General features: G+C 46.7%; 1 protein-coding gene across 2 annotated transcripts in view; it reads left to right on the top strand.

Moving 5' to 3' along the window:
• The window catches only part of LOC101913605 (gamma-aminobutyric acid receptor subunit beta-4), a 75,038-nt gene extending 56,247 nt beyond the window's left edge, over positions 1 to 18,791 (top strand). The window contains exons 5-9 of one of the 2 annotated variants that reach the window (XM_005237883.4): positions 7,911 to 7,993; positions 12,348 to 12,485; positions 14,078 to 14,230; positions 16,942 to 17,186; positions 17,687 to 18,791. In XM_005237883.4, the coding sequence (XP_005237940.1) occupies positions 7,911 to 7,993; positions 12,348 to 12,485; positions 14,078 to 14,230; positions 16,942 to 17,186; positions 17,687 to 18,064 (997 nt within the window). In that variant the 3' untranslated portion in view covers positions 18,065 to 18,791. Of the gene's footprint in view, positions 1 to 7,910; positions 7,994 to 12,347; positions 12,486 to 14,077; positions 14,231 to 16,941; positions 17,199 to 17,686 lie in introns of both variants that reach the window. The other variant, XM_005237882.4, reaches the window with a different exon arrangement.
• The last annotated feature ends 1,757 nt before the right edge of the window (positions 18,792 to 20,548 follow it).

The following is a 20,548-nucleotide window of genomic DNA, read 5'->3' as shown; positions in this document are numbered from 1 at the left end:
AAAACATCCTTCTGGGAAATCTTGAAGCTATTTAATTTCATTCTAATTAGGGACAAAACTGGATTCCAGCAACACAGGTGCTTTGAGAAGCCCAGACTGCATCCCTGAGCTCTCTGAGAGGGAGCGGGTGGGTTTCTCCTACTCCTGTCTCACTCGAAGCCTGCTGTTTGCAGACATATCCTTGTTCTTGCGATGGGTGTTATTTGATTTTCTGCAGAGAAGGTGTCCTGATGGGTTAAGACAGGAGTTTTTTCTGTACTGAGACCACTGAGCAATTTTCCTCTCCCATCTTACAGGCCAGAAGGGAAGGAATCCATGATTTTTGCTTCCCCTCCCTGAGAGAGGTTTCTCTAGAAATGTGAGAGATTATTCAGGCTCTACCCTAGTAACTGTGCCTGCTCCCTCTGCAAGTTAGGCAAAGGCAACAAAAAAATCTCTCCTTTGGCAGCTCGGGTGCAAACAGTTGGGCTTATGTCCATCCAGCTGGTCCTGCAGCCTTGTGCAGCTCCTACCATGGAGCTCTGCTTTGGGCCAGTTCCTTAGCACAAAGATGTGGGGGCAGAGAAGAGTTCGTTAGGTGGGTGAGGGAAAATGAGAATTTAATTAGGAGCTCAGCTTCCCAGTTGAGGTTAAGGACAGATTGCCTTCTGCATTTTTGCCTTCTAGGGCTGGGATGAGGGAATTTAGCTGGAAACATTGGAAGGAAGCTTAATATGGAATTTCAGAATAGTCTTAGAAGCTGTGGAAGAAATCGGAGCTCAATAAAACAGGATAAAACAGTGTGCCAGAGCTGCTTCTCCATCCTTAAATTTGCAAGAACAGAGGCAAGCATCACCAGGGCCTACATCTATACATTTGACTGGGTCAAGGAGTATCCACAAACAGCTGACTCCCACTGCCTCCTTGAAGATCACCGAAGCAGCTTGCATGCCCTGAACCCCTGGCTCACCCTGGCAGCACCTCTTAGTCTTCCTGCTTATTCTGTCCCAGCCACCAGTCTGAGCCCATCCCTGAACCCTGTCTATTCTTTGCCAAATCCCGCAGGTTTAAGTTGTAGGTTACTGTTTTATTAATTCAGCTTCATCCCAGCCCAATGCTGTTGAAGGAAGAGACCTTCTGCTCCATTAAGTGCAGATCACTGTTGTCTGGAGCAACAATAACAAACTAATCTCTTTTTAAACATGTTCCACTTGGGTCTCTCTTGTCCCCCAATCCAGCTGACAACTTGCAGACACACACTGCATTTCAAATAGAATAGAGGCAGGAAAGCAAAACCTTGCAGTGAGGGCAACTCTGCCTTGTACTCTCTCAGGGTGGAAAAATGGTTGATTTAGATGACTGGTAGCCTGAGCACTAGTTTAGAGGAGCACGCTTTTTTTTTCCCCTCCCCTATCTGAGTGCAGTGCACACTCTTATTTATCAAATGATGCCTATGCAAGCACAGATGCTTTTGGAAACAGAGTGGCCTTAGCAGGATTGTGCCAAGGCTTATGGAGTCAGTTTTAGGCAAAGAGACACAAGGGGAAAATATTCCATATCCCTGCCTTTCTCTTGGCTCTAACATGACCTCCAGGAGTCTGCAAAGATCAGACCATGTTAAAAGAATGGCAGAATTCACCATGGGTTTATAAATCCCTTCAGGCCCTTGGAAGTTTGTGCTTACTGCTAGGCAGAAGGTGACATTTACCAGCATGTTTTTATGACTGACTTTGAGAACGTACAGAGTAAAAATTCAGTTTTGGTTTTTCCCCATGTTCAGCAAAACAGCAGTTTTGCCTCTTTCTACTCTTAGTCACCAGAATTCCCTTATGAGTCTAACTTGCCCCATGGGGTGAGCCTGCACAAGTCCTGCGAAACACCAAGCTGCTTCCATCCATTCTCCTTATTGCTGCAAACTGTTGTGAGCTCCGAGAGTCTGTATCCCAGGGGGACAGGAGCATCTTCAGCATCTTGGGAGATCTGAAATCCAAAAAGTTGCAACTGGCAACTTAAAAAAATGTTTATATTTTGCTATGAGATTGTTTGTGTTAGCCCTGCGTAATGACGCTCAATCCGTAACTGCAAAATTGGGTAAGTGCCTGAACTGCTGGCTCTGTCTTCCCTTGAATTAAGAAGGTAATGGTGGGGTATTTGTGCTATACATCTTTTCTCACCCATACTGAATTTTAGGTAGCATCCTTGAAGCCAAAGATATCTGGGAACATTCTTGGACACTGGATGTCAGTGGCCTGCAAAATCAGTTTTTTTCCTGGGTTTGGTCTGTGTCCACGAACGTTGTCCCTTAGGCATTTCCCAGTTAGAGCACGGCAGAGGATGGTGACCATTCTCAACAGGCATTTTGCGCATGGCCAGACCCTTTTTCTGGAGGGTAAGAACTTAAGTGTAGACAAAGGCTGTTCCGTTACCAGTTGACATCAGCCCTAGAAACCAGTGCCAGGCACATTCAGCTTTCTGGTATAGACAGTTATGACGCAGACAGTGCAGTAGTTTATTTTGTAAGGATAAGCTTAAGGGGAAAGGGACCCCACTTGTTTTAGGAACCTCTCAGAGGTAGTACACTGTTAGTTTTCCCCTCTCTCCCACCCAGTCCTCCTTAGAGAGTCTGGACCTGCTCTTTTCGAAATCAGATGATATTTTGGGAAAGTAATTTTTTGCACCTTACACTTAGATCTGGTGAATTTGGTTGTCCCAACACACTGGAGGTGATCTAGAGGATGAATTGGTGGCCAAGGACCTTCAGAGCTGCAGTTTGGTAGAGGGAGATCTGACTGGGGCAGGAGCTGAAAGGGCAGCTACCTTGGAGGCAGCCGGCAATGGGATAGGGAGGAGATGGAAAGGAGACCTTCAACTGTGGCAGGTTTTAATGGCAGGTTGGAGCTCTATGCTGCTCCTGTCTCTGGACATACATAATCATTCTAAATAACATAGAAGAAACCATTAATAAGTAAACAGTGATGAGGAAGATCAGAGAGGGAATGAAATGGCTGGTGGTGTTCATGTCAGAGAACTGAAATATTTGTGAAGAACTGATGGTTCGCATAAACTTCAGCATTCCCTTTTGAGCTGCAGCTGTGGTGGGACAGTCCTCTGCTGCCGCCAGGTTCAGCTTGCAGAGCAGGCAGCGGTGGAGGGACGGTGGGCTGAAGCTGCGCTACCCTTTCTGCGCCAGCATCTGCTTTGTCAATACAAGCTTCAAGTGAGCAGAGCTTTCCTCTTTGTAACAAATAAAGACCTAGCACTCACCCAGCGTGACTTAGAGCTTTGTGGCTGCTTTTCTAGAGACGGTCTTTACCTCACCTGGGCTTGAAGGGTGCTTTTCAGAGTGACGTATCCACACTACTTTGGCTTCTGCTTGAATCCACTGGGTGCTGGTAGAGAATAGGGATCTCTGTCAGTCAACAGCCTGCCAGAGCTGCTTGACACCTTATAAGTGCATGTCCCTTTTTTCCTCTTTTTTTTTTTTTTTTTTTTCCTCTTGAGGTGTATTCAGCCCCGGATGAACTATGTCTGCCTGCCAGCTGTGCAGAAGAGTACCAGGGCAGTGAGGACTTGGCTGCTTGGTAGCACAACTGCCTACAGAGCTCAGGAGAAATGATTAGGGCAAGGGCACAAATGTCTTTTTTGTGGGGAAAGAGGTGTAAAGGTGGTGACATGTGAGGGGGCTGACCTGGAGGCCCACGGGACGGGCAGGGATTGAGGGGGAAAGGGGAGCCAGAGACGGAGGCTGGTGGTGGTGGCCAGACTTGGCAGCTGGAGGGAGTGGGACCGCTTCACTGAGTGCATCATACAAAGCGCAGGCGAGCCTCTCCCCTCCGATGGGCAGTGTCTCTGTGAATTGCGGTCAAAGCAGATGAAATTTCACACCACACAAATTTTTGAATTTAAAAGGGGAGGGAGGTGGGTAGAGAAGTGGGAGAGGAGGAGGGGGAGGGAGAAGACGCAGCCTGGCTGGGTGCCAGTGTGCCTCTTGCTGATGCCACGGGGAAGGTGGCATCCTTCCCCAGCGTTCCCTCTGGCCCCCGCACTCCCTGCTCCCTTTCACTTCGGTTGCATCTCCTGGAGGCAGCATACTCTGTCTAGAGCTGTTTACAAGGCGATGGTTTGTTCTCTGTCTCCTCATCTCCTTTTTTACAGAGTGTGTATCCACTCCTCTGCTTTCTGTCTTTTATCTTCTCGTTCTTCTCCAGCTCTCCCTCACCAGCTGCTTTTACCCCTTGCTTCCCCCGATCCCTCTCCTCTGTTTCCTTACCTCAGTGGCCTCCTGTCTCTCATCCCCACTCCTGCCTCCCCCATCAGTGTTCATGTTACCATCACTCTTTGATCCTCTCTTTATTTTTCCACCTCTTACTTTCCTTCCATCTTTATTGCCTGTTAACCCTGTTGAGGCACTCAGGAGCTCCGTAGTGTCAATCCTCCACATGTCTCTCCATCCAGTCCTCCCCACGTTGTTTCTATGTGCCAAGCAAACACCTCTTCACACAACAGCTCAGAGTGTATCAAGGTAATACGTTTATACTCATCAAGGAATCAGATAGAGGTTGGTCCTGTGGCCTTCTGGACTAAAGATGGCACGTGCTGTGACCCCACAAGGTCACTTGTGTGCCTGAGTTTTGCTCCCATTCCCCTTTAGCTGCAAAAGGTGGGTGCAGCCTCTCACCCCTTTATGAGTCCCACCTGCCCATGGCACACAGCTAGCAAAGGAGCTAGAGAAATCTCTTGTTGGTCCCTCTAGGAACAAGTGAATGTTGAGTTGGTCAGAGGCCACAGGTGGACTTTTCACCAACAATGGCAGCTGTTGTGTTGCTGTGGTCACCCACAATCACTGTCAGGCAGGGTACGGCAAAGGGAAGTTGGTGTCCAGAGTGCTTTTTGAGACTTGAAGTCTAAAGAATTAAACATTTCTCCTTCCTTTCTGGGATACCACTTGCTTTATCCTAATTAGGGCTGATTTATCATGGTTTTGAAAACCTAAAGGGAGGATCTGAACTGAATCTGATGCCTCAGGCCCGCTGCCCCTTGCATCTGGTCACGCTGCAGGAGCCCCACATCCAGGTGGCCCTGGGGTGCTGGTGTCCCTGGGCTTGCCAGGCACACCTTACCGTGGGTATGGCACCGCAGCTGAAGTACTCCAGACAAGCAGGTGACTACAGCCTAGGACAGCCGTGCGTGGCTGTGCTACCTCCACAATGAAAACATAACAAAAACTTCTCCCTGTGTGGTCCCAATTCTCACCTCCCTGACAGTATTACATAGGCAAATTACCAGGATTTTGGGACCTGCAGCCAACTAGGGTATCTCCAGAGGATTCTGAACTCTACGGTGTGGATAGACTCACCCTTTAGTCAGAAGGAAAGAGAAATTATCTGGCTTTTGAGGACAGATGCCCTCGTAATCTTGGGGTTTTTTCTCCTTTCCGTCCTACCTGTCATAAGGTTCTCTTTTTTGAATCAATGGGACTAAATTCTGCCCTGATGTAAATCTTTGCTGATACAAAATTGGTGTGATCTTGCAAAAATCATTGGAGTGGCTCTGGATTTATGCTGGCTGTTAGTGTGAGCAGGATTTGGCGCATGGAGTGTGGTAGCCATAGCTCACTGTGTCGTGCTCTGCGTTTCCAACCAGCACTGCAGGCGATAAGCAAATCCTGTTGCGAAGTGAGATGGTCCCTCTCGAGCCAGAAAAGGTTTCCCCTGGATGTCCTTTGTGTGGTCAAGTTAGCCAGCCAGGCTGCAATTTTAGGATGGACATTGTGAAAAGGTTTTAGCCCACAGGGGCCCACAAATGGGGTGGAAAATTTTCATTTAATACATTTCTGCATCTCACACTTTAGGGAAAACAGGAAAACGCATTTGTAACTGCGATCTCCCACGAGTGCAGTATAATATATACAGTATATGCCGTGTGCGGCATAGGGGGATGAGTCATACCTGTGCATGACTCTTTGGTCTCGGTGCCTGGCCAGGATGGACTCGGCACCTGCCACTTTGGGCTTTCCTGGCAAAGTGCAGCTCCCCCCAGGTGTGCTTTGGATCTGCTCCTCCGCTGTGGTCTCCTGTGCCCAGCTACCCCGGTCAGGGAGGATTAGGGTGGGAGAGGCATTGCGTTTCCAGCAGCCCTCTGAGAGATGCCAAACTGGGAGGGTGCAAAAGCAATACATGCTTTTACAAAGCTGTGGTTATAGTTCGTAAGTGGCTCCTGTCCTATTATCCTTCTCCCCCTCGGAGCTTTCTCCTCCACCCCAACCACATTACAGATAAAAGGGTTAAGAGCTCACTTGGGCCCCCTGCTCAGAGAGAGGGCAGTTGCAATGTTGTATCTAGACCCAGTGAGGATATATATAAATTCCCTCCGTCTCTTTGGATCTATTTATAGCACGGCAGGCAGTGGCAAAGGCTCTCCTCAAGGCTTCATCTCCTACAAACAGACTTCACAGACAGCAGAGAGATAAATTTAGCACACGAGATTTCTTAAAGAGCCAGTAGCTCTGCGGGGCTGCTCGCCTGCCATGCTACAGCCCCCACCCTGATACCCCCACGGGGGCAGACCTCTCCTGTGGGTGCTTGCCTCCCCATCCCCCCCCCACCCCCCCCTTCTACCCCACCTTTCCAATTTTCTGTCCAGCTTCATCCATCCTTTTCCCTTTCCTGGTCTCTTTTCCTATAAGTTTTTTCTTTTTTTTCCCTTCTTTTTTGCTGGTTTGCCATCTCATCCTCTCTGCTTTCCTGCTTTTTTTTTTTCCCCTCCCTTTTCTCTCTCCCAAGCCACAGGGCTCAGAAGATAAAGCTTTCTCGTTAACAGTTCACTGGTTATGCCCACATAGTAAAAAATGTGTAGCTTGATTAATGTCTTCCAGATGGTTAATTGAAAAAAAGGGGGGGGGGGGGGGGGGGGAAGCACCAATCTCTACCCCCCACACACCTTCAGCACTCTGCACACATACATTGCACAGGACGAAAACTGCGTTGAAGGGTGAGGGGAGCGATATATTTGAGATGCAGGGGCAGCCTGTTAACTCCCGGGCAGCATTGCCAGGCTGGTGAGTTAGCTGTTGATTTGCTCTGTCCCTGCTTCATGCCCTCTTCCCTCATCTAATCCCATCGCAGAGAGCGATGCTCCTCCATGTGCGACACGTAGCACACACAAACCCTGCTCGCACCCTCACGTGAGCCCCACCATCAGCACTGTGCTGCTGTGCCCCCACGCCATGCGCTGACACCCCAAAGCAGCACAGACCTTCGTTCTCTCCCCGTATTTATTTCTCGTGGGGATGCGCGCCCCACAACATGTCTTCCGTGGATCTTGATCATGCAATGGGTTGTGCAGGAATGGCTCTTTACCAGAGCTGTGAATCTACAGGAGTGGAAGGGCGCCGTGTTAAAGTGGGTGTGATGGAGGGGGTGTGGGCGGGGGGTGGCAAGTTCAAGGTCACTGAGGCAGCTCGGGAAGAATAGGAAGTGATAATGTAGTCAGCTATTCTCCCTAGGTCATTGTTGGGCATTGTAATCAATACATCTTCTGTTTTACAGACACGTGTCAGCTGTCTCCCTCTTACAAACTAACATGCCTCTCCTCTCCGCCCCCCCCCATGCCCATAGCTCTGCCTACTGCCGGTTTCTTTGTCTCTCACAGGAGAGACAGAGGAGGAACACAAATCCCTCCCCACCCAGTTAATAGAGATACTGCCTTGCTGACATGAGTCACGAAGGGTTTATGCCATGCAGTTGAGGGTGAGCTGCATCCAGGCCCCCACTCTGCACACCTCCCACCACGGATCTCCCTGGTTTCCAGGGAAACAGCGGCCCCAAATGCTGCCTGACTTTCACGTCTGCCTTTCATTTCTCCTTTTTTTTTTTTTTTTTTTAGGTAAGAAAAAATGCACAACTGACTTTTTTTCTCCCTTCACCTTTCAGGATCACCACTACGGCTGCTTGCATGATGGACCTGCGGAGGTACCCCCTGGACCAGCAGAACTGCACGCTGGAGATCGAGAGCTGTGCGTATGCCTCGTGCCTACCCTCCACCATGCAGTGCCACCTGATGCCACCTGCCCCAGCCACTTCCCACTCATGGGATGCCTCCCAGGGGTGTTACAGGCCATCCCCTCCTGGAGGATGTCCCCTGGGGCAGGACCTGGCTTCCTCATCCAAACTTTACCCTGAGGGGAACTCGTGGCTAATATGCCCAGGAAAATGGAGCTCTAGCAGCAGGCTGGGCATTAAAATCACTTTCACCCTCGGAAGGGTGGTGGAAGCCTCCCTTAGCCCTAGGAAAGCCCTGGGAGCCTGCCCTGACTCGTGGCCGCCCCGCTCTGTGCAGGAGGTAGGACTCAAACCCTCCCACAGTCCCTTCCCATCTGGATCTTCCCTTGACTCCTATGGAAAGCCTCTTCTGACCATGCTAGCGGAGGAGGTCTGGCTCGCCCTCATAAAAATGCACTGCAGTATCCCTGCAGGAGCAGTCCAGAGCAGCAGATCAGTGGTGTTTATCACAGAATTGCTGTTTTCCAAAAAGAGGTCCCACAGCATCCACAGTGAGAAGGTGCCGTGCCGCCTTACCAGCCCTGCCTGCGCCTGGGAGCCTTCTTCCCATCCACCGCTTGCTCGGGATGCGTGGCCGTTGGGTAATGAGATGTAAATCAGGTCCTGCTGCAGGCACTCATGACATGTCGGTTCTGGTACTCCTGATCATTTTGAGAATAGTTTCTGGTGTAACCAAGAAAACAGAAGACAGAGAATTACCCACACAGTTCCTCGTGTAGTGATTTTGTTCTTAATGGGACATGTCGAGCCAATTTGTTAGTTAAAGCTATGTTTCCTTACAGTATTTCTAAGATCCATGCAGAGATGAAGAGAGTCAATTGTTTTCTTCTTCGGAGCTTTTATCTTTTACACACTTCCACTTTTGAAATCTGCAGGGCTCCATTTTGTTTGCTTCCAAGTCCACACAACTCTGGAATAACAGTCCTGTTATGGCTGGTTTAAAAAACAAACTATATTTTAAAAAAAATAAAAACAAACAAAAAAAAAACCCCAAAACAAACAACAAAGCAAACCACCAAAATCTGTGGTGCAGGGGTGCTGGGTTTGTAAAGCAGCAGCTTGGGGCACCTACCTGCAGGAGGAAAGCCAGTGCTGGCACTGCCTGTTGATCCCATCGCTCCATCCCTAAAGCATCTCTCACCATGTATGCCCCTGCCCAGCCGCGTGTCAGGATTCCACAAAAACCTGCTGAGGCAGGCTGCAAACAGGCTGTTAATCTGACATTTTAAGACATCGTATCAATACTTTATGATATTTCAGGTTGAAATGACTTGTCTTTGTGAACATTCTTTTACTTTTTAAAAGTAAAATGGAAATTTGATTTCCTTTTTAAAGCTAGAAATCAAAGCGAAGCATTTATTTTTAGACCGAACAACCTTTCCCTTTAGATTCACTTTTTAAAAATGGCTTCCTGAAAAACGTTTGATTTCATATTGCATAATGCCATAATAAAAAAAAATGCAAAAATTGGTACCCAATGCCAGCAGGTCATAGCGTAAATGGAATAGAGCTAGTTAACTGCAAAATCTCCTAAAATTAGTTACTGTAATTTGACATTTTCATTGCTGATCAGGAAGTAAATTTGAAGTCACTGCTGTTAAATTTGCGGATGATGAAGATAGCAGCCTGCGTGGCTTGCTCGCTGCACATTTGAATTCCTCCCAATCTGAATACATCCAGAATACGTTTGAACAGAGCTAAATGCGGAGGTCTGTGCCGGTGTGCGGGAGCGCGGGCCAGGCTGCCAGGCTCGTACCCGTGCAGGTATTGACCAGGGGAAGCGACGAAGGGACAGCAGCCCTGAGCACCACGGCTGGAGGTTTTGTAGCAGGGCTCTGACAAAAAGGGCTGGAGTGAGCCTGGGTTATATAAACCAGGGGAGCTGTGAGTCAGAGCAGGGAATCGATTGGCCTCTGAATACGTTGCTGATGAGATGGGGAAAAGGACTCTGTCTATATTTGCTTTCCAAAATTTAGAGAGGAAGTTGAGAAATCAGAAGAGGTTGAGAAAAGAAGCTAAAAAGTGGTTCAAGGGCTAGAGCAGATGTTTTGCAGCGAGGAACCTCAATAGCTCAATCTGGTTTGTTTACTGCAAAGGAGGTGGAGAGGTGACTTGTTTACAGGCTGGGTGCACCTCTGCAGAGGGGGAGCACTGGGTAGAAAGGGCTCGGTATCCTCCTAGAAAAATTCAGAACAGCCACCGGAGTCTGAAAGTCTGAGCCAAATGAATTCAGATGTAAAATTACACACAATGTTTTTTAACTGCAAGAGTGTTTGAGCTGCTGGAATCGTCCACTGGGAGGAGTGGGGGACTTGGCTGTTTCTTGCTGCTTTCCACACTTGGTCTCGGTGCTTTGGGAGAGATGCTACAGCCAGATGTGCTGCAGCCAGATGCAAATACCAGTTCTTGTGCACAAAGCTGGGGTACTCGAGGCAGTGTAATATCCTGTGACTCCCCAATGTCTGCAGCAGATGAGATGATAACCTGAAGGCCCTGATTCTTGATGGGCTTGTGGGTGTGGGTGCCTTACTGCCATGGGAGCAGGATCATGACATGGGGGGATGAGAAGCAGATCTAGCATGGCATTTGGAAGATTGTTATTATTTTTTAGCACCCATGAATAAGTGCAGAAATGACTGAGAGTGCAGGATGTGGGCTTGGAGACTACACTATCATCATTCCTGTTTGGGAAGAGACCTCAGGGTATCTCTAGTCCAGCCTGCAGCTCAAACCAGGGTCAGCTATGAGATCAGATCAAGTTGCTCAGCTCTTTATCCACTCAGGACCTGCAGGTTGACACCATCCTCAACAGTTCAGCTCACGTCTGGGTTAACCCTTGGTCTCTAAGGCTAGGTAGAAGAATTTCTCTTCCATGGTGCATTCAATAGCTCTTCATTCCCCTGATCCCACTAATACAGTGAGGCTGGTTTTGGTGGCATCTCTCCCTGGTGGATGTTAGCCTTGCTGGGTATTGCTAGCCAACTGCCTTTCTGCTGTGAGGGCTTGTGGATAGGGCAGGCTGTTGTGCTGCAGTGCAGAAGGTGAATAAAAGGAGTCTGTGGGAACAGGTGAAGTTCATGCTTTAAAGGAAGCCTTGCACCACGCCACACCAAAGCCTGTACGTATCTTACTGCTTCTTTGGCCAGGCTGGGTGTGGCCTTGAGCAACCTGGTCTAGTGGCAGACGTCTTTCCCCATGGCAGAGGGGTTGGAACTAGATGATCTTCAAGGTTCCTTCCAAACAAACCCTTCTATGATTCTGTGATTTCTTGCACACAGAGGTGCTCCCATGCAGCTCTGCACTTTGCTTGGAATAAGAGGCCACCCCTTGTGCAGCAACAGCCACATTGTTTCAAAACCCAGCTTGTCACAAGCAGCATTAATTTTCAAGAGGAGGTGAATCTTTGCCCACAAAGGCAACAGGCATGGTTGTGAACGTCACACCAATGGAAGGGGAGCCGCATGATTTTGTCCCCTGGGCTTCATTCCCCATAAGTCCAGAGCATCTGGGGACTCTTTCTCCTGGGATTGTGGCATTAGGCTCCTCAGCACTTCCAGCCTGTGCAGCCCTCTCTGGCATGTATACTTTGGGGTTAAAGTAGGAGGCTGTATCGTTGGCTGAGTTAAAAAAACCCTTACCCTGAAACAAGGGATGAGTATTTGTTAGCAGCCTGACTCCCCTTTCTTTCTTCTCCCACTACCGCTCTTTTCAGCCAGCACTCGGTAAAAGCAGCCCCCAATCTCAGAGACTCCGTCTGCTTCCCGACTCCAAATTTTGACCAAGAGTACTTAGAAGAGGGAGGTGCTCTGATGTTTAAATTTCTTTTCAGCTGCTGTTGTAGGTCTTTTTCTCTCTGGGAATTTTTAAATACTTCGGTGCTCTGTTTACCTAGTCCCCACCAGGATGTATTGTGTGGTCTCCCCCTTCTGGTACAAGGAGGCAGTTTTTACAAAGCAAGATGCTGTGTTTGGTTCGTTTGACAGAGGCTTCTGATGGTCAAGTCCCTGTCATGTCAGCCATGGAGATTATGTGGTGAAGTCAAGGCTTGATGGGCCACTTCTCACCTTTTCCTCCTGAATTCTAGCCAGAAGTGGGAGTTCTGACCAATTTTTTCCTCTTCTCCTGGGGTCTGTACTGTCAAGCTCAGCTGAAGAAGAAAAGTATGTCTGCAGAGAAGGGCTATGCTTGCTGTCTAATGGTGTGGGCTTTCCTCTGGATCCTCTTCCAAATCACATTAGTGAAAATGGGGGTGTCGTCTGCTCCTGCTTGTCAGCTTAATTCTCTCTCTGTGCTTCTTCATCTCTGCAGATGGTTACACGGTTGATGACATTGTCTTCTTCTGGCAAGGAAATGATTCTGCCGTCACGGGGATGGAGGTGCTAGAACTGCCCCAGTTCACCATTATCGAGCAGAGGCTGGTCAGCAGGGAAGTGGTCTTCACCACCGGTGAGTGTCTGCTGAAGGGAGGCCATGGAATGTGCAAACCCTCTGCTGACCAGTGTCAGTGTGGTTCTTCCTTTGATTGAGATGCTGGAGGCACTAACTTAGAATCTAGGCTTCAACTTGTTTTCATTTCTTTGTCAAAACACCAACTGAGCTCAAAGTAGAAGCTCTTTAGGAGGTTTTCAGCCCTTAACTTATTTTGATGTTGTTTGCAACTGGGTTTTGAAGCTAATGTAGGTGCAATAATAAACAGAAGAATATATCGGTTGAAATGCAAGTGGTCTATGAAATGATGCAAACCCATCTGTCCACAGCACTAAAAAGGTCTGGAGAGAATACCTTGGACAATTCAGATACTGCTAGCTGGAAAGTTGGAGGGGCTTGGATTTTGATTGCTGTCTTCACTTTGATCTGGCATGGAGTTCACTGCCAAAGCAGCATGCCACACACCTGTTAAATAGGACAATTTTTGAAACGCCGCGAAATCACAGCCTGAGTCTTTCAGCTGTGGTGGCAGATGGTGATGTTGTTCCAATAGTGCCTCGGGGGCATGCTGGGAGCAGGGTCCCATTGCGATGGTAATCTAGAGACCCACAACAAGAGGCAACATTCCTCCAAAAGAAGTTTGCAGTCTAAATAGGTAAGATCTTAAAAAAAAAAAAAAAAAAAAAAAAAAAAAACCAACAAACAAACCAAAAAAACAAAACTGGTGAAATACGCGTTCAAGCTACGTAAATGGCACATAATGGTGAGAGAACATAACCTCCTTTTCCCCAGTCTACCTCCTTGATCATTAAAGGCTATTGTTCTTTTGCTACTTTAGCTGCCAACCCATGATTACACCCATGTTTCAGGCTGCTGTGTTGCCTAAGGGACGGAGGTGGGAAGGAGGAACGACTTGGACTTTATTTCGCAGCAATGTGAGAGGCTTTGTCCCTGTCAAAATGACCCTGCTCCCATGGAAGGACTGTAAAAAGTACTTATTGTCTATCACTATCCCCAATAGGTTTGCTAAAAGATTAGGAGGAAGTTGCAACAACTTGGGAAAAAAACCCCAACCCTACAGATTAACTAAGAGTATTCTATTTGCATATGAATTTGCCCAGTCTGACCATAATCTATTTTTAGAACAGCATGGGAAAAATACGATTCAGACCTTCATTGCTGTTTGGAGGAAAAGCTAGTACATGAAACATTGGAAAATCATCTCACTGCATCCAGATATAGGGTTAAAGTCTCCTGTGTAAGCCTGTATCAAATCAGCACTTACCATAATAGCAATTTCAGTACTGAACAGACATTCCCCCATGATGCTGGATATAATAATGTAACTTATGTAGAGTTTCCTTTCGTCTTAATATTCTGAGCCAACTGAGCAGACTCTGAAGAGCCCCCTTCCAAAAACCTGATGAATCTGCAAAAACCAAATGAAGGAAAAAAAAAAAAAAGACAGATTTCTCATTATCCTTGCCTCTTGAGTTGCCTCTTGAGAACATTTTCCAAAATAAAATTTCAATTCCTAACCTAAGCTCTTACCATAAATACACCCTTAGCCTCCTCTTAAACAGCATCTCCCTTTCATATCTCATTGACAGGTTCGTACCTGCGCTTATCTTTGAGTTTCCGGATTAAGAGGAACATTGGTTACTTCATCCTGCAGACTTACATGCCATCTATTCTCATCACCATCTTGTCCTGGGTCTCCTTCTGGATCAATTATGATGCTTCTGCTGCACGAGTGGCACTAGGTAGGTACCTTTTCATCATATGTTGAAGAAGGCTTTTTTTTGAGAGAGATAAGCTAGGACCAGCTCTAAGAAAGAAAATACCTTTTTCTTTATGCTGTAGCAGTTAAGCAAGCCACGTAGGTCTGTCAAATTTGTCATCCCAAATGAAGGACATTTTTGCTGAGAACAAACTTCAAATTTTCAGCCAGAAGAACTACTTTCTTTTTATTTTTTTGTTCAGAAGTATCAGTATTTCCCAAGCTTGACTCTGTATTATTTGAATCAGTTAAAGTTCTGCCATAAATTTCTGTGGGTGCGTGTTTAAACTCTACAACAAAGGCATAAATGGTCACAGCTTCTCAGAGACGCCATGAGCCTGCCAGGTCCTTTGCTCTGGTTTGTATGTCTTTTCTGCAGAGGATAAATCTGGGCACCTCTTGGTCAACACATGTACCAAGACCTATTAGTTGGATAATAAATGCTGAGGGTGGCTGGCCAAAGAGTAGTAAGAATGATAAGTGGTGAATGGTTAAAAGATGAAAAAAGTAAAGGAATTGGCTTTACACATTCTCATATTTTAAGCCCCATACAGACACTTTTTGTAGCTGAAGGCCTTCATGACCAAGGCAAATATGGGACAGTAGTTGAAGTCAAAGTTCTTCTTAAGAACATGCTCCCCTAAATAGGAATGTTCTCCTACAAGAGGAAAAAAATGAGGTCTTTTAAGCAACAGAAGGGAAGTGGGGGTGGATTGCAGATGAGGGTTTTGAAGAAGGAACAGGAGAAAGGGGTCATGGCTGGCATTTGAGAATGGGGCTGTGCAACATGATAGAAACTTCAGAGGAAACAGGAGAGCCAAGGGAAGAGAAGGATTTCATCTGCCAGGGGGAAAAGGCCCATAGAGGCAATGGAGCGCAGGTGGAGGCTGGGTCTTACAGAAATGGTTGGGGGCTTAAACTAGCTCTAGGAGAAGACAAAGTTTGAGAAGACTCAGAGGAGGGATGGTGTGTACAAAGATATAATATAGATCATCTGGCTGTGCTCGTGTGGAGAGGCTGGAGCAGGGAGACAGGGAGGGAACAAGAAGAATGTGGTAAATTAAAAAGGTAAGTTGCATTGACAAGGGTATAATAAGTGAGAGAAGGAAAAGAGACCATGGTAGACATTGCTGGCACAGTGAAAGTACAAGAAGAAGGCTGGACATGAGACACACAGCTGTTGAATTTCTGCTGACATCTGGATTCAAAGGAGAAGACAGAAGAAAAACATTGTAGATCAGAACTGGAACAGCTCTCTCTAAACTCTTCCTGACAGTTCTCTATATAACTTGTCCTTAAAAAGCTCCAGAGAAGGAGATTCCACAGCCTCCTCTGGGTACTCTAGGTACTCCAGATTTACCTGCTCGCACAGTTAAAAACCTCTTTGCCTCTCTCCTAAGTCTCCATTGTGATTTGTCTAGTTCTTAATGGAGATGTGGAGAACATTCTAGTCTCCCTTTATTTGCCCCAGATTTCTGGATATTTAGACTACTGTCTAAATATAGACAATATAATATATTGCATGTATATAAATATATCTCCTTTCTGTTTACTCTTCTGTGACCTGAAGACAATTAGTTCTTTAAATCCTTTATCAGGAATGACACTACAGACACAATGAGGGTGGAGGGCAAACAGGATGAGCAGGGGACCAGGATGCACAGAGAGGTTTGAAAGCCATCACTGTAGAGGCAGGGATGAAACCAGAAGAGCAAATTAAGGTCATAGAGACTAAGACAGCTGCCAGCAGAGAGAGAGGAGGGGAAAGGACACTAGAAAAGATCAGCAAGGTAGTAAGAAAAGCAGGACAGCGGAGCTAGGGAAGTGGGAAAAGAAGCCTAGGTTGAAGAGGGAATGTTACTGCCTCCAAAAGAAGCATGAAGGCTGCCAGAGACAGATCTGAGGCCACTCTTGACAGTCTAGAGAAGGGAAGAGGCTGAGAAGAAAGAGGACTGAAGCTGTGAGAGTAATCATGGTGCACCAGGCTCTTGGAGATTGAGTAGATGGGGGAAAAAAGTGTTCAATAAGACCAAGAAATGTTTGCTTAAGATGCAGGAAATATGAGTAGGCCTAAAAAGGAGAGCATGAGAACCACGGGAGGAGTGTGTACAGGTGATAATTGAAGTAGTGAGTGGTAAAGCTGATGAGAGGAAGGTGGGAATTGATGGGGATGTAGACAGAAGCCTATGAGGCAGGCAAAAAAAAAAAGAGACCACTATGAAAAGATAATCTCTTCACTCTTTCTCCTATTCATGGCATTGGAAAAACACAGCAGATTATAAATTCATGTCAAGGATACTGAGGCATTCAGTAGTGTGCAGGGTGTTCCTGAAGTGGAAAAAAGGGAGGAGAAGAGGTTGAGAGACTGAGAGCAAAACTGAATGTTTTCTACCCCACTGAGGGAAAGAAGGAGGAGCAGGGAGGACTTAAAGAACCAAGGTCTGGAGTATGTTGATCCCCATCATCCTAATGATACTCTTCTTGACAACTTCTCCCACTGTTGGTGACTGGTTTATTTCCTGCAGCAATTTGTACTGGGCAGCTGGGCTTAGAACAATGGTAGTTTTCTTCCCAGTTGCACTGCTGTCATCCCTCCTGAGGCTGTCCAACTGGGAGGAGGGATGGGGAAGCTGAGAGTGGCATTTCAGGAAACCATCCCGCCATGGTAACAGAGCACCTACCCTCTCCTTACAGGGGTCACCACGGTACTTACAATGACTACCATCAACACCCATCTGCGGGAGACTCTCCCCAAGATCCCTTACGTCAAGGCTATTGATGTTTATCTCATGGGCTGCTTCGTCTTCGTGTTCCTGGCGCTCCTGGAGTATGCTTTTGTCAACTACATATTCTTCGGGCGAGGCCCCCGGCAGCAAAAGAAACAGAGTGAACGGATCAGCAAGGCCAACAATGAGCGCCACCGTTATGAGGAGAAGAGGGTGAGAGAGCAGGTTTGTCCCCTTCTTTCATTGTGGCAGGAGAATTCAGACTCTCCACTGTTCATTCAGTCCTGGGTGAGCTGTGGAGCAGCCTTTCTCCTCATCACAAGAGATGAACTCCAGTTCCCCTGTCTGGGGATTACTGGGAATTTTTTCTCCTTGATCATTTTGTCATCATCCTCAAGCCAGTCTCATCAGGACCATCCTCTTTCACAGGGCAGGTGTACCCAAAAGTACCCCTGTGGCTTTTGGTCCTGCTGTGTTGACAGAACCACACTACTCCGCTCAAAATTTGCTGCAAGCACATGCGGCTTGTCCTTCAACTCCAGCATCAGTGGACAACATTTTCAACCGCAGAAGTTCAGGTTCAGAGCGCACAAATGACCTAATCAGTGGTATTGTTACCCAGAAAACAGTTCAAAATCATCCCTGATGGTGTGGCCCTGTGTGCATTGTGCACAGGACATCCCTGCTACCTTTCTCTCTCTTCCCTGTTCTAGGTTGACCCTTATGGTAACATCCTCCTCAGCACTCTGGAGATGAACAACGAGCTGCTGGCCACAGACATGATGAGCAGCGTTGGCGACTCTCGAAACTCTGTCATGTCCTTTGAAGGCTCAGGAATCCAGTTCCGCAAGCAGCTGGCCTCTCGGGATGGATTTGGTCACCACCCGACCCTGGACCGCCATGTCCCACTGACCCACCATGCTGCGGCTCGCAACCGTGCCAACTGCCGTCTCCGCCGGCGGTCATCTAAGCTGAAGCTCAAAATTCCAGACCTGACAGACGTCAGCACCATTGACAAGTGGTCACGAATCATTTTTCCAATCACCTTTGGATTCTTCAACCTTGTTTACTGGTTGTACTATGTAAATTGATGCCTGCGGCCTCCAAGAGAGATAGGGACAGACACTCAGACAATGACAACACAGGAGTGTTGTGGTCTTTTGGGTTTGGGTTTTACTCTTTACTATCATTATCATTTATTCCTTTGGTTCATTAGATTTATTCTAAGCTTACTCTTCTCTTTTCAGCACATGTAGAACCACGGAGTGGGGGGGTGGGTAAGGGAGAGAAGGGTGTATGGGAAGGGGTTTGGTTTCAGGGAGGGATGTGTTTGTCTTGATTTTGGTTTCCTGCTGAAGGACTTAAACCATTGTAAAAAAAAAACAAAAACAAAAACCACCAAAAACCAAAAAAAGAAAGAAAAAAATTACAGAAAAAAAGAAAAAAACCTACTAAAAAAAACCCAAAAAAGAAAAAAAAATCAAAAAAAGCGGGGGAAGGAGATTTAAAGAAATTGAGTCAAAAACTGGTGGGGGCGATAGGTTATCTTTGGCTGTGCTCACTAATGCGCTATCTTCACTTCCATTTCACTACTGAATTTCATCTTTCTCCTCTCAGTATTATTACATTTTTTTAATCTTTCTTCTGTCACTGCCCTTAACCCCTTCATGTTGATTCTTTCATGGATTCATGAGGTGGTGGGGGTTCATTCTCATGCTACAAGATTTCTCTTTTCTTTTTCTCTCTCCCTCTCTCTTGCTTACAAGCCTAAAAGAATCTTTTAAACCAACAAATAAAACGAATATTTATTTTGGAAGAGCTGGGAAGGGGGGAGGACAAGGCAATTATTTGGGAGGGAAGGGGCAATGTGGGGTTATGGGAGGGGGGGAGGAGGGAGCATATCAAAAACAAAGGCACATTTGCAAGTTGCCTTTTTCCACCTTCAGGAGTTTGCAAGCTGTTTTTCCTGTATGAATGTGTGTGTGTGTGCGCGCACGGCGCATCTGTGTGCGTGTGAGCACATGTATGTAGGTACAGGTGTGTGTGTGCAAGCATGTTTTGTGGGGAGGGGAGCTGGGGAGGGGGGTTTTCTAATGTCTTTTGTAGAAGGAGAACACAGATGACATTTAACCGGCAGTGTTTTGAGGGGGAATAGCAGGGTTTTGTTTGCTCATTGCAACTGTGCGAGGCTGGAGGTCGGAGTCCTAGCTTGTATTAGAAAGGTGGAGCTGGAGAGGCAGATTGTGCAAATATCTACTTGCTGAGGAAATAGAGGGCTCTGGGGATCAGCAATGGGGCGGTGCTGCTGGCATCTGATCTCTAGTAGACAGCTGATTCAGTCCTGAAAGGATGGGTTGTTCGTAATCATCCCCACCCTGCATCTTTCTTACTGAGTTTGGGGAGAAAAGCATTTGCAGGACTCTGAAAGCTGAACCCTTCCCCCCCTCTACCTGTTCCTTGTGCCAGACAAGGGACTTCACTCTCCAGCCCACTGAGAGACCATAACCTATGGCAAGGTGCCGGAAAAGGTGGATGTCATTTAACTTTGTTGTGCTTCAGGACAAAAAAGATCCAGAAATTATAACTATCCACTTTCCTAAGAAGTTCAGAAGCAAATGGTGGGCTGACACCCTCTGATCTGTACTGCTTCTATCAGGCCTTGCTTTGTGTCTGTTATTACATGCAGAGTGTAGAGAAGAGCACCCTGTGTCCCTTCTTGCAAAAGATGTAACTAAGGATGCAGTAGAATTCCATGGATCGTCATCCCACTGGAAGACGATGGTCTTCAAAGACCGGGCAGGGTGAAGGTTGCAATGAAAGTGCTGAGCTTGCCAGTGCTTGTGGAAGCAGCTTCCATCCACAGGCACTTGTTAAAAAGGTACAAAAGGGTAACTTGGCCTTGGACATCAAGGTCAACTTTTTCCAAAGGAGCCAGTGACTTTCAGGAAAATCACTGAATTATTGGCCACTTTGGCAATCATTGATGATTGATAATCTCCCTGATAAGGTTAATAAAAGCCATGAAAATAACAAATTCACAAGTGCAAAACTTTAACCCTAGGGTCATTCTGCCATTCCTGGAATAATGATGAGAACCTTGTTCTTACCTGATGGAAGTTTTTACTTACTGACGCATGACACACACACACACTGCCTTGAATCCAACCATCTCTTTATTTTCCTGCTAGTGTACTTTTCCATTTTCCTTGATTCTCACTGCTGGGTAGAGCAGAGTGATCCTCAGGCCAGGGAAACTCCTGTTTTTCAGGCAAAAGATGCATCTAATGCACATCTTTACATTCACTAATTTATGTCTGTGCAGTGCTATGAAAATGTGAATCACTGTATGCCTGACCTTGTAACACTGAAACCATGGAAAGTTTTGCCTCGACTTGGATGAAACAGGATCAGTGCTCATCAGAGTAATAAGTATTGTTATTTTTATATCAGTAATGTGTCTTATGCATTTTCTACTAACAGAATCTTAAGCATAAAAGCAGAGCATCTATCCTTCTCAACTGCCCACAATCTCTGTCTCCCTCTCTCAGTCATGTTCATGCATGCACACATTTGGT

This window comes from Falco peregrinus, chromosome 13 (genome assembly GCF_023634155.1).
Source record: "Falco peregrinus isolate bFalPer1 chromosome 13, bFalPer1.pri, whole genome shotgun sequence".
In the NCBI taxonomy this organism is placed as follows: Eukaryota; Metazoa; Chordata; class Aves; order Falconiformes; family Falconidae; genus Falco; species Falco peregrinus.
The sequence above is the reverse complement of the archived record's forward strand: the minus strand, read 5'-3'. Positions and strand labels throughout refer to the sequence as shown.